The 15,489-nt window shown below is 43.8% G+C and overlaps 1 protein-coding gene across 1 annotated transcript in view; it reads right to left on the bottom strand.

Annotated features, from left to right (window-relative positions):
* Positions 1-15,489, bottom strand: part of COL24A1 (collagen type XXIV alpha 1 chain) — a 418,688-nt gene that overhangs the window by 330,857 nt on the left and 72,342 nt on the right. The window contains exon 2 of the mRNA XM_073593602.1: positions 7,200-7,264. Coding sequence (XP_073449703.1) covers positions 7,200-7,264 — 65 coding nt within the window. The remainder of the gene's footprint in view (positions 1-7,199; positions 7,265-15,489) is intronic.

The raw sequence follows: 15,489 nt of genomic DNA, 5'->3' as shown, positions 1-15,489 counted from the left end.
TTTTTTAAATCTAAACAATTATTCATTGATTGATGCATTCACACAATTTCACAGTAGCCATGAGATAAATCAAAGTTCAGGAACATTCCTTTATCCCATTGTTTTGCAAATCTATGTACACTACAAACTGTATGATTGAATCGGTTCTGATATCGCTGTTTTAACCTGACAGCTTATTATTCTTAATAGGAAACCTTCATTTGTTTGCAAATAATAAAGATTCTAACTACCAGTAAGAATAAGTCCTTACATTTAAAGAGCACCTGTCATTTCAGATCCATCATGGCAGCGCCTGTTAGCGTGCATCCACTCACCTGCTGCCGCCACGTCCCTCACCTTGTTGTGTCACTGCTGCATCACCAGCCGTCCCATTAAAGTGAATGGGACTGTCTGTGAGTCAATAGCGGGTCAGAGGAGGAGCCGCTGTGGGACAGAGATGACAGGAGCTCTTTAAAAGTTATCATTTAAATCGAGTTGATTTAAATTAAAGGGGTTGTAAAGGTAAAAATTTTTTCACCTTAATGCATTCTATGCATTAAGGTGAAAAAACTTTTGACAGTACCGCCGCCCCCAGCCCCCCCGTTTTACTTACCTGACGCCTCGAATCTTCGCTGCTCGTGCTCGTCATCTTCATTGCAGCTCAGCCTGGTCGCTGATTGGCTGCAGTGGATGGATTGAAAGCAGCGCAGCCATTGGCTCGCACTGCTGTCAATCACATCCGATGACGCGGCGCGCCGGGGGGCGGGGCCGAGTGATACAGCGAGCGGCTATAGCCGCCGGCTGTATCACGGGAGCGCGCCCGCAAGCACTCACCACCGTGCGAGGGAGCTCGCATGAAGGTGGTAAATGCTTGCGGGGAGGAGCTGAAACAGCCGCCGAGGGACCCCAGAAGACCAGGTTCGGGGCCACTCTGTGCAGAACGAGCTGCACAGTGAAGGTAAGTATAACATGTTTGTTATTTAAAAAAAAAAAAATAAATAACTTTACAACCCCTTTAAGCTTTTTTACTAGTGATTTAAATTGACTTAATTTAAATCAAATCCACCCTGATGCAGAGTTATGCCTCATACACACAATCAGATTGTTGGCCAACATAACCGTGGAATTTTGTCCGAAGGCAGTTGGCTCAAACTTGTCTTGCATACACACAGTCACACATATGTTGGCCAACAATTACGAACGTAGTGACGTACTAGACGTACTACGTGGTCTTTCAGCTCTAGCACCACCCTTTGCACTCCTTCTGCTTCATTTAGCGATTTTCAGTTTGCGCTTTTCAGTTTCTGAACGGCTGTTCGTCAACCAGACATGTTGCAGAATCGGAGCAGATAACGTGTTATTTATTATTGGCCTTGGATTTATTGCTTTGACATTATTTTTTTGGCTGAATAATGATTTGATTTGGTATATTTTCTATATTTTTGGATACATAGAATTCACTTTTTGGTTAAGTTATATTGGCAGATAACATGTCTAATTTTTTTTTTTTAATGCACAATAAAAACTTGTGGAGAATAATACTTGGCTAAGTGTTTTACTTCAAATGACAGTTTGGGAGTAGGCAGTTACATTTAAAAAAATACAATGTAAAATTGACAAGGGACACCAACATAGTTGTATCTTTGATCTTATAAAACTACGGGATAATGGTGTTGTGGTAACTTGCACAAATAAAAAAAAATAACCATAATAATATTTTTCTTGATATCACTAGAAAAAAAAAAGCCCTTGAAAATTTGTTTGCAATAACTCCATCAGTATCACCAGCAGAGCAGCTTCATTATTATCCCATTAAAGAAGAAGAGAATTGTGCGCTGCATTTGGAGATTTCATAATTTGCACAAATGCTAATTCTCCATTACGAACGCTAGTTTACAAGACCGACTTCTGGCTTGTCCTTGCTTCCGAGAATGCGTGTTTGTACTTTGGACTTTTGTCCGACGGACTTGTGTACACACGCTCGGAAAATCCGACAACAGACATTTGTTGGAGGAAAGTCCGACAACAATGGTCTGATGGAGCATACACACGACATCCAACATTTCGCCGTCGGAAAATCCGATCGTGTGTATGGGGCTTTACAGTTAGTTGACGCGTTTCACAGGAATGTACCGTGCTTGTTCACAACACTAAAGTGTTCTCCACACAGGCTATTTAAAGGTATGTTACGAAGTAGAGACACACCTGAAAACCATTTCTGAGTCAGGAGAACAGCTGATAAAGAGGAGGAAGCAGGTCGCTGCGGAGGGTGCGGGAGTCGCATAAGCCAATGCTTCCTCTGTAGTGCCAGCTCCTGTCCCAGGTGCAGTTCACCTGGCACCTTACTTGCAGCCTGGAGAGTAATGCTTGTAGAAGCAGGAAGAGGAAAAGGTCAGTGTATTAAATATCACATACACTGCATTTTTGTAATGGGCATATTAGCATGTATAATTTCCCTTCAGGATTAATAAAGTATTCTGAATAAAAAAGTGTTATATTGCCCCTTTCACACGGGCGCCACCACCAAACAGTGTCCTTTTGCTCAGCGGGGGATCTCTCCGCTGATCTCAGCTGAGCTGGTGGATGACAGGTCCGTGTCTGCCTTGCATAGCAGAGCGGACACGGACACAGTCCCACTCTCCTCTATGGGGCAATCAGATGAAAACGGACCGTTTGTCCATTGTCATCCGATCATATGCATTTCGATCTGCCGGACAAATGAAAAATAGGACCACCATCCGTTTGTTGTTGGTGGATCGGATGATGGTGGGTGTCTGCTTACATCTGCCGCTCTATAGAAAACAATGCAGGGTCCGATCAGGTCCGCCTGAAAAACTGACAGGTAAACCTGATCGGACAGCCTGTATAAATGGGGCCTTAGGCTGCTGTCACACTGAACCGCAGCTGCAGTGCACCTGTGGCTTTCCTGTGGTTTAGCTGCACTGAGCCATAAACTTCTATTATATCCTGCAGGTTTGGTGCGCTTTCAGAAAGTGTACCACACCCGTAAGATGTAATAGAAGTCTATGGCAAAACGCAGCCAACTGCAGGTACACTGCGGAAAGCCGCACTGCACCAATGGTGCAGGTAAACCGCAGCACATCAGTGTGAAAGCAACCTTATAGGGCGCTCAGGACAGTAAGGGCCCGTTAGTATTTATGGTTTGAGAGGTCGTAAAACTACTTAGTTCATTGTGCCCCGCGACCGGTTACCGAATCACTTAAAGTGGTTGTAAAGTCAGTAGGATTTTTTATCTTAATGTAGTCTATGCATTAAGATAAAAAGCCTTCTGTGTGCAGTAGCTGCCCCAGCACCCCTTAATACTTAACAGAGCCCCATCTCTCTCCAGCGATGTCCACGAGTGCCTCGACTCTCCGTGACCCTCCTGATTGGCTGAGACACAGCAGCGGCGCCATTGGCTCCCACTGCTGTCAATCCAAGTCAGTTAGCCAATCAGGAGAGAGAGGGGGCGGGCCGAACCGTGTCTGAATGGACACACGGAGCTGCAGCTCAACCCAGGTGCCCCCATAGCAAGCTGCTTGCCGTGGGGGCACTCGACAGGAGGGAGGGACCAGGAGCACTGAAGAGGGACCCCAGAAGAGGAAAACCTGGGCTGTTCTGTGCAAAACCACTGCACAGTGCAGGTAAGTATAACATGTTTGTTATTTTTACAGAGAAAAAAAAACGAGACTTTACAATCACTTTAAGTGGCCCTCACTCTTCAAAAGGTTGCGCACCTCTGATCTATGATAAACATAACTTTTTGCAATTACACAGAAAAAAAATACAACCAGACTAAATCACAATATTAAACATTTTTTGGTACCCAAAAAATATAAAGATGTAAGAAGTCCATTATCTCAGGGAAAATATCATCAAGCGCACAATCAGGCCTTGTAATGAATATAATCGCATCTGCGGCTTTATTTATATTTTCCATTTGTTTGATAACACACTCCGATACAATGTCATTCAAAGCGTGACAACAGTGTCACTTTCACCCCCACAACACCCACCAAGGGCAGCCGTCACAATCACAGCCTTTCTGCAGCCGCGGAACGCCAAATGGACAAAATGTCACAAGTTGAAAAGATTTTCCAAAGGTCACAACTGCTAACTGAGTCACTGGTTCTCATGGCTGAAAAGTAACAATTAAAGAAGGTCTCCAGTAAGCAATACTTGCGTATAAAACGGCCCTTTTTGTTTTCAAAAAGAAAAACAGCAATCCTATTTAAAGCTGAACTCCAGGCAAAACAACTAAATACACAGATCAAACACATACTTCTTATAGGAGCTGTTTTACCTTCCAAATAATTTTTATTTCTGCCCATTCTATCCTGAGATTGACACAGCTTTGCCACACAGCAATGCCATGTCTGGCAAGAAAGTAGACCTGATTTTATTCTACTTCAGATAAAGTGTATGTGTATCATTGGAGAAATTTTCCTTCACTTCCTGTCTCAGAGTTGCAACAAGAAGCTGCGTAAGCACGCATCGCGCATGCGCGATCTCATTTGAAATCGGCAGTGGAGTTTTTCGTTGTTGCCCCTGCCTATGTTTTATATTGTTCGTTTTAACTTATTTTAGCAAACCTGTAGCATATCTACACTATTGAAGTCTATTTTTTCTTTTTGGCACTATTGCCCCTGCTGGAACCCATTGGAAGCTTATATTGTTTGCCATATAAGAAGCATCCCAGTGACCGCATCCTTCGTATCATTCCTTGGTGTTGCTGATTAGCCGTTCAGGAAGGAGGGTGGACGAACGTCTACAGAGTTCCCTTGCGGGATATCCCCTGTGGTCTACGCACTTCTACTGAGCCTGTCTTGACCCCCCTGAATAAGTCCGGTAAGCCTCCATTTCACTATCACAAGGTGGTGGGCAGCACCAGAGGTGGAACATTGATCCAGAATATACATCTGACTACCAATGTCTATAGACTTTATTTTTCATTTATTTTCACTTTCACTTATATTGATTGTTGTTCACTTATTTTTCACTTTATTATGCTAGGTTATGAGCACTTTATTGATTGATTAATATCTACACCGTTGCCTACAATTTTAATGACTGTTATTCACCTCAGTTGAAATTTTTTTTACTCATTTAATACATTTCACTTATGTGATATTTGTCCAGCGCTGCACTGTTCTATCTATAAGAAGCTAGAGGAACTCTAACAAAGTAAGGGAAATGTCCCTCTTAGATAGCAGTCTCCGCAAAATTAAGATTTTCCTTCATCTCTTTTTCTGGGTACAGCCCTAAAATGTTGGACTCCCCCCCCCCCCCCTCCCCAAACACACACACACTTTTCTTTTTTTGTTTTGTAACAAGTCACCATTATAAACAGAGATGGTGAATCTCCCCAATGGCGACAAGGACACCAATAAAAAAGGGATTACACTTTACCCACTGTATCCAAAACTAAAAAAAAGTTTTGCCTAGAATTACACTTTAAAGTAGTTCTAAAGCCTCAAGGTTTTTCACAGTAATGCATTCTATGCATTAAGGTGAAAAACCTTCTGTGCTGCAGCCCCCCCCCCCCCCCCGTACCTTTTTCTTACCTGATTCCAATCCAAACCAGCAATGTGCACGGGAAGCGGCTTTCCGTGGGGGCACCAGCTGAACAGAAGGGGCCTGGAGCACCGCTGGGGGACCCCAGAAGAAGAGGATTGGGGTTGCTCTATGCAAAAGCATTGCACAGAGCAGGTAAACATGTTTGTTATTTTAATTAAAAAAAAAAAAAAAAGGTTTAATATCAATTTAAAGTGGTTGTAAAGGCAGAAGGTTTTTTATCTTAATGCATTCTATGCATTACGATAAAAAAACCTTTCGTGTACAGCGGCCCCCCACAGCAGCGGGCACCATTGGCTCCTGCTGCTGTCAACCAAAGTCAGTGAGCCAATGAGGAGAGAGAGGAGATGAGGCTGAGCCACAGCTCCGTGTCTGAATGGAGCACTGCAGAGTGGGGTGAAGCTTGGATGGAGGTTTCTTCCTTTATATATGGAGGTCCAACACTAAATGACTTAGAGGGTGCTATACCTGGATAAGAAGCCATATTGCGGCTTTGGATAGCGTCAACCCCCATATCTACAGACCTTGCAGTTGGCAATCTGCTACATATGATTCCCTGTGATCACTAGGCAAACGAAAATAGACAAGCTTTCCTTTCTAAAACTTCCGTGTGATACGGGTGCTCCTAGTGGGCGCCTATCAGCACTCCCGATGACAGTGCCTCATTTATCTGTTTTAGTTGCATGATGGAACATTTTGCATGTAAGACAAAACTATGATTGTATATACTCTTATCAAATACCCCTGACGAAGGTGGTTGAACCAGAAACGCGTTGGATACCGGAGATCACTTTGTACCGGAGAGTAACACATTTTATATGTCATGCAAACCATGTAACCTGTTGTGTGTTTTTTGTCTTTTTTGTTCTTTTTTGTAATATGTTTTGATGTCTTTTTAAAACAATCATTTTATGACCGAATTATTTTATGTACATAAATACATTTTCTAATCGATTTACGTGTGGTTGTTGCCTATAAAGTCCCAACGAAGGGGGTTCTTCTTTTCTAATTACATTAGAGATGTGGCAACAACACACTAGTCACGGTGAAATACCGTTTTTGTCGAATGGACACACAGAGCAACAGCTCGGCTTGGGTGCCCCCATAGCAAGGATGGGGGTACTCGGCAGGAGATAGGGGCCAAGAGCGCCAGCGAGGGACCCGAGAAGAAGACGATCAGGGGCTGCTCTGTGCAAAATCAGTGCACAGAGCAGGCAGGTATAACATGTTTGTTATTTTTAAACAAAAAAATACTTTAATATAAATTTAAGTAACACTGACAGGTCTTGACCCTCCCCCAGCTTGTGACTGCACAGTGAAGGAGAAGCAGCAGACTGATTAGCTCATCTCTCTGTCACTCAAAATGAATGACACCATAACATAGTAACAAAGTAACCTGTGTTAACATACACTGTGGTAAAGCAAATGTAGGCGTGCGATACCGCAAGGCACCTGATCGTAAAAGTGTATTAAGGCCCTGAGGGCGTTTAGCAATAATTTGCAAACTAAAGTCTTATATTAAAGCAGCACAGTATCCTGAGGGCTAAAAAAGAGTTTTTGTGTAACTGGGTGATTGGCATTCTTGGCCTGCAGGATCTCAGAATACCCAAAATCTTTCCAGGTATTAGATAGAAATAAACTCTCACCTTGTGCTTGTTTCTCTGCAATTCCAACAGCTGTGCATATTGAAATTAATATGAGGAGTTTTATCCTAAAAAAAAAACAAAAGAAAAATTATCATTAATATATTCAGTTAAGCAGTTACACATAAAGCAACCATTTAAGGACCCGAATAATTATATGGTATGCAGCTATATTTGCTCATTGCATTACAAGGGTGAGTATATGCATGAAGGTGGGAAACTGACTGACCCTGTGTACCCCTTTGCTGTCTGGGTACCACTGGAGACTTTCTAAGGTTTTGTTCACATTTGCAAAAAATTCGAACACAGACACTAATGTGCACCTACAGTATATATAGTTAATGCGAGATTTTGACACATATAACACATGTTTAAAGGGGTTGTAAAGGCAGAAGGTTTTTTATCTTAATGCATACTATGCATTAAGATTAAAAGCCTTCTGTGTGCAGCAGCCCCCCTCAACCCCCCTAACACTTACCTGAGGTCCCTCTTTGTCCAGTGATGTGCCCCAGTGCCTTAGCCATCCCAGATTCTCCTTCTTGATTGGCTGAGACACAGCAGTGGCACCATTGGCTCCCGCTGCTGTCTATCAAAGCCAATCAGGAGAGAAGGGGCGGGGCAGGGTCGGGGCTTGTTGTCTGAATGGACATAGGGAGCTGTGTCTCAGCTCGGGTGCCCCCATAGCAAGCTGGTTGCTGTGGAGGCACTGAACAGGAGGGAGGGGCCAGGATCACCCCAAAGAGGGACCCAAGGAGAGGAGGATCCGGGCTGCCCTGTGCAAATCCACTGCAACAGAGCATAAGTATAACATGTTTAATATTTTTATAGAAAAAAAAACTAGCCTTTACAATCACTTTAAGGCAAGTTAAAATAGGCACCCCGGATGCTCTCCAAGTGATTTTTTTTTTAAACAGAACTAAAGTTCCGCTACAGGAAACTGACAGCAGGCAGGCTTTATATATATATATATATATATATATATATATATATATATATATATTTTTTTTTTTTTTTTTTTTTTTAATCTGCGGTGGTGCACAAAAAACTAAAACCCATAAGTGAAACACACACAAAAAAAGTGCACTCAAGGGTGCCTTTGTGCACCCCCCGAAGGGGTAGGACCTTACCCTGAACCCCCAGGGTGCAAGGCTTCTGACAGGGACAAGGTTTGAACATGGTCCACCTGGTCAAAAGGCGCCTCTGCTCAATGTCAGCTGAAGCTTGCCAACGAGTACTAGGTAAGGGGCTCTCCCAAAGAGAGACACCCTGGTTCAGGGGAGGAAGGAACCTACGGCCACACATCCTCTCCCTAGACTTCAGGGTAGGACCAAAAAACCCATACCCTACATCCAGTGAAAAAGACACAAACAAAAGTGCAAAAAGTGACAAACATGAGGGAAGAAAAATAAATAAATAAATAAATTGAGGGCATGTGTACCGGCTAGGCCCTGAGGCCTGGTAACAAAAATTGCCAGAGGCTGAGCCAAAAGGCCTAGCCCACGGTGGTGTTGTGCAGAAAAAGTTTTTAGTGCTGTGACCATGTGCCAGTTCACACAGAGGGGTCCTACACCCAAGTGATACTAAGAACACCCCTGGGGCGACCATTCTCAGGGGGTACAAACACCGCAGATTCTTGGCCTTCCCAGCCCATGACCAGACAAGGTAGACCCATTCAAATCAGGAGGCACTGGGCCACTCCAGTCTGCCCGGGGGAATTACTCCTGTCGAAGCTTCCTGTTTAGTTCTCAATGCAACAGGTGGAGAACCCAGATCTGAGTGATCAGTCCTAACCACCTGCTCAAAGCACATGCTTCATGGCCCTGTCCAAGGCTCACAGGACAGGATTGAGACAGACCTGGGACACCAGCTGAGTCGTACCAAGGATACCCCTCCAGATGACATCTGATGAGCGGCTTTGAGCTAGAGGCGTGCCATCCTGCGTTGCCAGGGGAGATCCGATTTGAGAACATCTCATAAGTTTACAACCCCACACCGCTTGACGGTACAAGCTCGTTTGACTCACCGCCACGGGCCTGTGAGTCCACCTTATCTGGTAAGGGCATTGTACACCTATTTTCTTTGAGCCAATATCACCATACTAAGGAAGGATTGACCTATGTGCGGGGATACGGCCAATATTTTCCGTTTTGACACATCAAAAAGGACTGCCTATACCTAGAGTGTTATGAATCAACCCATAATTATTCCATCATTTGGTGGTGGACTTTAAAGGTCATATTTATACTCATTATTCTGATGGACTTTTAATCTTACATTCTTTGGTCTATTTATAGGGTTGTAGGAGCAGCATTATACTTTATTGTGTTACTTTCAATTTTTAGACATTTTTTTGCTTTCTTTGGCACTCAGGTATAAGTAGAGTCATTCTATCCAATATTGCTTCATTGGATACCACCTCATTGTTTTCACTTATTGTCGATACTAAGTTTTAATTCTACCACTATATACAATTTCCATTATTGTTGTTTTTGGTTTATAAGATACTTTGGGTAGGGATTACCCCTCCATACACTCCTAGGATCATCACTAAGACGCTAGGTATATGTATGGGGATTACCACCTTTTAACTCTTACTTCACCATATCTTTCTTTGCACACACCTCAGGATTGTGCACATCTATTTTTCACTTTTAGTAGTAATACCTTTTTCTGATTATACCATTTTTTAGCGCCACACTTTATTATTTTCTCACAGAATTACTCCTGTGCCCGACATCCCTGGTTTCTGTTCCAGCCAGTACTAGCCTTCATAACAGCAGAGACACTGTACAACCAGCCATTCCTACCAAAAGGCCAGAACGATGGCATAGCACCACTACTGGACACTGATAAGAACAGATATTACACTTGAAAAATTTCTTTTGTAAATAAATGCCCCAACCTGTATGCTGTCTGTCTTGATTTCCCCTCACTTTCTTTCTTGATGGTAATGACAATGGTCAATAGGACACAGAAAGGGGTGAGTCTCCCCAATGGGGAGACAAAAAGCGATAAAAACTTGACAGAGGGTCTAAGCGCTCGTTCACATGGGCAGCCGGGGGGCAGTAAAAGAAGGTGGTTAAACCATAGTTTTACCACCCTGGCTGCCTACCTGAGCAAGGAGATGCAGCTGCTAAGGGCTGTACGCATGCCATTAGCTTGCCACTGCTTTGCTTCGTGGACCTGGTAAAAATAAAATGGCATTTGAATGGAACCACACCATCAATGTGTGCAATGCACGCTGCTGTGAAGCAGAGGGTTGGCATTTCAGCCACCATTTAAGCTTTCCAGGGGAGCAGCAATACAAACCACACATCTGAACAAGCTCTTAGGGTCACCATACGTGTCTAAGGTGCTGTTCACCTCCACCATCACAGGAGTAAACTCTTAACCACTGAGCTCTCAGCTACTTCATCAGGGGTGAGAAAGAGCGTGTGAGGGGGTTTTTAACCACTTCAATACTGGGCACTTATACACCTTCCTGCCCAGGACAATTTTCAGCTTTCAGCGCTGTCACACTTTGAATGACAATTACGTGGTCATGTAACACTGTACCCAAACTAAATTTTTATAATTTTCTTGCCACAAATACAGCTTTCTTTTAGTGGTATTTGATCACCACTGCAGTTTTTATTTTTTGCTAAACAAACTAAAAAAGACTGAAATTTTTCTTTCACTGACGGTACCCGATGAGGCTGCACTAATGGGCACTGATGAGGCAGCACTGTTTAGGTGGCACTGATAAGGTGGCACTGATGGGCACTGATGAGGCGGCACTAATATGTAGAATTGATTGGCACTGATATGCAGCACTGATGGTCACCGACAGGCAGCACTGATATGCAGCACTGATGGGCGGCCCTGATGGGCACTAATAGGTGGTACTGATGGGCACTGATAGGTGGCACTGATGGGCATTAATAGGTGGCACTGATGGGCACTAATAGGTGGCACTGATGGGCACTTATAGGTGGTACTGATGGGCACTGATAGGTGGCACTTACAGACAGCACTGATGAGGAGGTACTGACAGGCGTTACTGATGGGGCACTGATTGGCACTTTTATGGGCACTGATTGGCACTTTGATAGGGACTGACAGGCGTTCCTGATGGAGCACTGACTGGCAGTTGATGGGCACTGATTGGCATTGTTGTGGCACATCTGATGGGGGCTGTACTGATAATCAATGTGCTGATTATCAGCGCATACCCCCCCCCCCAGACAGGGAGAGCCGCCGATCGGCTCTCCCTGTCAGCACGAACCGAGGAAAGCCGTTTACCGGCACTTCCTGGTACACGCGATGACCAGCTGTGATTGGTCACAGCTGATCACGTGGTAAGGAGCCTCCGTCAGGGGCTCCATACCTAGATTAGAGTTGCGGTGTGTCAGACTGACATGCCGCAACACCGATCACCGCGCAGCGTGCACCCCACGGGCGCACGCCGGCTCGTTATCCTGAAAGACGTCATATGACATCTAGTCAGGGTAACGGAACCACTGCCTGGCCGTCATTCTGCTATAGGCCGGGCAGGAAGTGGTTAATCAGAGAATGAGCTCACTCCTGTGATGGCGGAGGTATACTAAAATTACTAGGCCTCTCTTAGCAACATCCTAGCGACGTCCTGGGAGTATTCTAGTCAGGCTTCAGGGAGGTTCAGGAATGGCCAACACCTATAGCAAGGGCATTTGTCAAGAGCTGCAGTTTGTTTTTATCTACAGACACCCCTTACCTGCATAGGCAGCTTTTTGGTAAAGGTGAACTAACCCTTTAAATCAATGGGTTTAGTCTTGCTTTACTTTTCTGTGGGGAAATTAGCTATACACCTTTTATCAATTGTCAGCCACAATGAAAGTGCATTGTTTCCAAATGGTCATCTGAATCATAGACTCACATTGTGAGAGGGAACAGTGAAGCACAATTATGTAGAGCTGTAAAGAAGGAAGCAGAGCCTGCATATGTAATGATCTAATATGGCTAGCTACCCCTGTATAAATATACAAATTACAAAAATAATTAAAAAGACTATACATTCAATTTAAAACAGTTTTGAAAACAAGGAATTACTCTTCAACACTCCCTTGAATCCTTGCTTAGTAAAGAAGATCCCCTGTTAAATAAGCCACAACTTTTACAAATCCAGGAACAATTAGGGAATGCTTTGCATTTTCCCAATGAACGCAAATTATTCTCTGATTTGATGACGTGGAGAGGCAGGGCAGTGAGGTCACAATCTCCACCTCATCCAATCAAAGAGGACTTCACATTCATTCAGAATAGTATAGTTAAGTTGGTCCAAGCTGTTTAATCGACTTTTGACAAAGGGACACGTTGGACAGTTTTCCATGGATCAGCAGCTGCAGCCATTGATCAGAGTATTCGGACAGAGGCAGGTGCTACGCTCAGAATACAATGTCCCAATGGTGGGGGGGTTCCTCCATCCACTATGTTTGTGGGGATGGAGAAATCTGGGGGGTTTTTTGTGTGTGGTCAACTTTACTCAGGGGAGATACTCCAGTGCAGATAACTGTTCCTGTGAAACTGTTTATGAAGGCATTTCCCCTCACTTTGGAGAGATTTCCTCTACATTCTTGTTGTTGATCTTAAAAATAAGTTAGAAGAATCTCCCCAATGGGACACAAACAGCTAAGACATAAAAAACTGACAAAGGTCTTAACAATTTCCTACTCTATCCACTGCTAGATAAAAGCTTTGTCTTTAGATATCATTTAAAGCTGAACTCTAGGGACATATAAAAGACACAAACTAATGCAGCTCTGTAATCATCAATGCATCAATATATGTTCTTTTTAGATACAAAAAGTGTAAGCAGCTGAGTTTGACCTGGTATCAGCCTCTTGCAGTCCCTGTACACAGGGCAGGAACAAGGAAGGGGGCAGAGGGGAACGTGCCCCAGATGCAATGTGGCATGTGTCCTATATATCTATGTGAGTACCTGGGTTCCAATTCTACCACCACCACCATTGTGTTTACAAGCTTGATCACTGGCCTTTGCTGCAGACCTCCACCTGGCAGCCAGCCAGCAGTTAACTAGCCAGGCTAGACTCATCATTTGGCTACTCCCTAGGCCAGCAATACCCACAGCTTTGTGGATTCCTACTGAGGAATGAACTCAACGGAGAGGATCAGAGTGAAAAGGTAGGGGGGAGTGCAGAAGCTAGCAGGGAGAGAGAAGGTGAGCCAAGAGAGAGGTTTGGGGTGTGGAGGTGAGCAGGGTGGGATTTGGGGTTCAAAGCTGAGCAGGGTGGGATTTGGGGTTCAAAGGTGAGCAGGGTGGGATTGGTTTGCCAAGGTTAACAGAGAGAGTGGAGTGCAGAAGTGAGCAAAGATGGGAATGAAGGTTACATAGTAAGCAAGGTTGAAAAAAGACACAAGTCCAAGTCAAACCTATGTGTGTGATTTTATGTCAGTATTACATTGTATATCCCTGTATGTTGTGGTCCTTCAGGTGCTTATCTAATAGTTTTTTTTTTAATTATTGATGCCCCCCGCTGAGACCATCGCCTGTGGAAGAGAATTCCACATCCTAACCACTCTTACAGTAAAGAACCCTCTACGCAGTTTAAGGTTAAACCGCCTTTTTTCTAGTTTTAGTGAATGGCCGCATGTCTTATTAAATTCCCTTTCACGGAAAAGTTTTATCCCTATTGTGGGGTCACAAGTATGGTATTTGTACATTGAAATCATATCCCCTTTCAAGCGTCTCCTCTCCAGAGAGAACAAGTTCAGTGCTTGTAACCTATCCTCATAACTAAGGTTCTCCAGTCCCTTTGTTAGTTTTGTTGCCCTTCTCTGAACTCTCTGCAGTTCCAGTACATCCTTCCTGAGGACTGGTGCCCAGAACTGGACAGCATACTCCAGGTGCTGCCAGACCAGAGTCTTGTAGAGTGGGAGAATTATTGTTTTATCTCTGGAGTTAATTCCTTTTTTATTGCATGCCAATGTTCTCTTTGCTTTGCTTGCAGCAGCTTGGCATTGCATGCCATTGCTGAGCCTGTCATCTACTAGGACCACCAGGTCCTTTTCCATCCTAGATTCCCCCAGAGGTTCTTCCCCTAGTGAGTAGATTGCATTCATATTTTTGCCACCCAAATGCATTATTTTACATTTTTCTACATTAAACCTAATTTGCCATGTAGTTGCCCACCCCATCATTTTTTTCAGATCTTGCAAGGTTTCCACATCCTGCAGAGAAGTTATTGCCCTATATAGCTTAGTATTGTCCGCAAATACAGAAACTGAGCTGTTAATCCCAACCTCCAGTTCGTTTATGAATGAATTAAATAGGATTGGTCCCAGTACAGAACCCTGGGGGACCCCACTTTCCACCCTGGACCATTCTGAGTACTTCCCATTTATAACTACCATCTGAACTCGCCCCTATAGCCAGTTTTCAATCCATGTACTAACTCTATGGTTCATGCCAATGGACCTTACTTTGTACAGTAAACGTTTATGGGAAACTGTAGCAAATGCTTTTGCAAAATCCAGATACACCACGTCTACGGGCCTTCCTTTATCTAGATGGCAGCTCACCTCCCCATAGAAGGTTAATAAATTGGTTTGGCAAGAACGATTCTTCATGAATCCATGCTGATTACTGCTAATGATACCGTTCTCATTACTAAAATCTTGCATATAGTCCCTTATCATCTCCTCCAAGAGCTTGTATACAATTGATGTTAGGCTAACTGCTCTGTAATTCCCAGGGATGTAACTTGGCCCCTTTTTAAATATTGGTGCTACATTGGCTTTTCTACAACCAGCTGGTACCATTCCAGTCAGTATACTGTTCGTAAAAATTAAGAACAATGGTCTGGCAATTACTTGACTGAGTTCCTTAAGGACCCTTGGGTGCGAGACATATGGTCCCGATGACTTATTAATGTTAAGTCTTTCAAGTCTAGTTCTAATTCTGTCCTCTCTTAGCCATGAGGGTGCTTCCTGTGACATGTCATGAGGATAAGCACTGCAGTTTTGGTTACTGAAGCCCCTCTATTCCCTCGAGAAGACTGAGGAGAAGAAGAAATTCAATACCTTCGCCATCTTTCCATCCTTAGTAACCAGAATCCCTTCATCATTTTTTATGGGACCAATATGATCTGACCTCCTTTTCTTACTATTTATGTACTTAGCCACTTCCTGCCCGGCCTATAACAGATTGACGGCTGGGAAGTGATTCTGTTATCCTGACTGGGCGTCATATGACATCCAGCAGGATAATACCGTGACCAATCACAGCTGATCATCGTGTGAACCAACTCTGTCTGCC

Source organism: Aquarana catesbeiana, linkage group LG07, assembly GCF_042186555.1.
Source record: "Aquarana catesbeiana isolate 2022-GZ linkage group LG07, ASM4218655v1, whole genome shotgun sequence".
NCBI classification, from domain to species: domain Eukaryota; kingdom Metazoa; phylum Chordata; class Amphibia; order Anura; family Ranidae; genus Aquarana; species Aquarana catesbeiana.
This window is presented reverse-complemented; position numbering and strand designations above follow the sequence as displayed.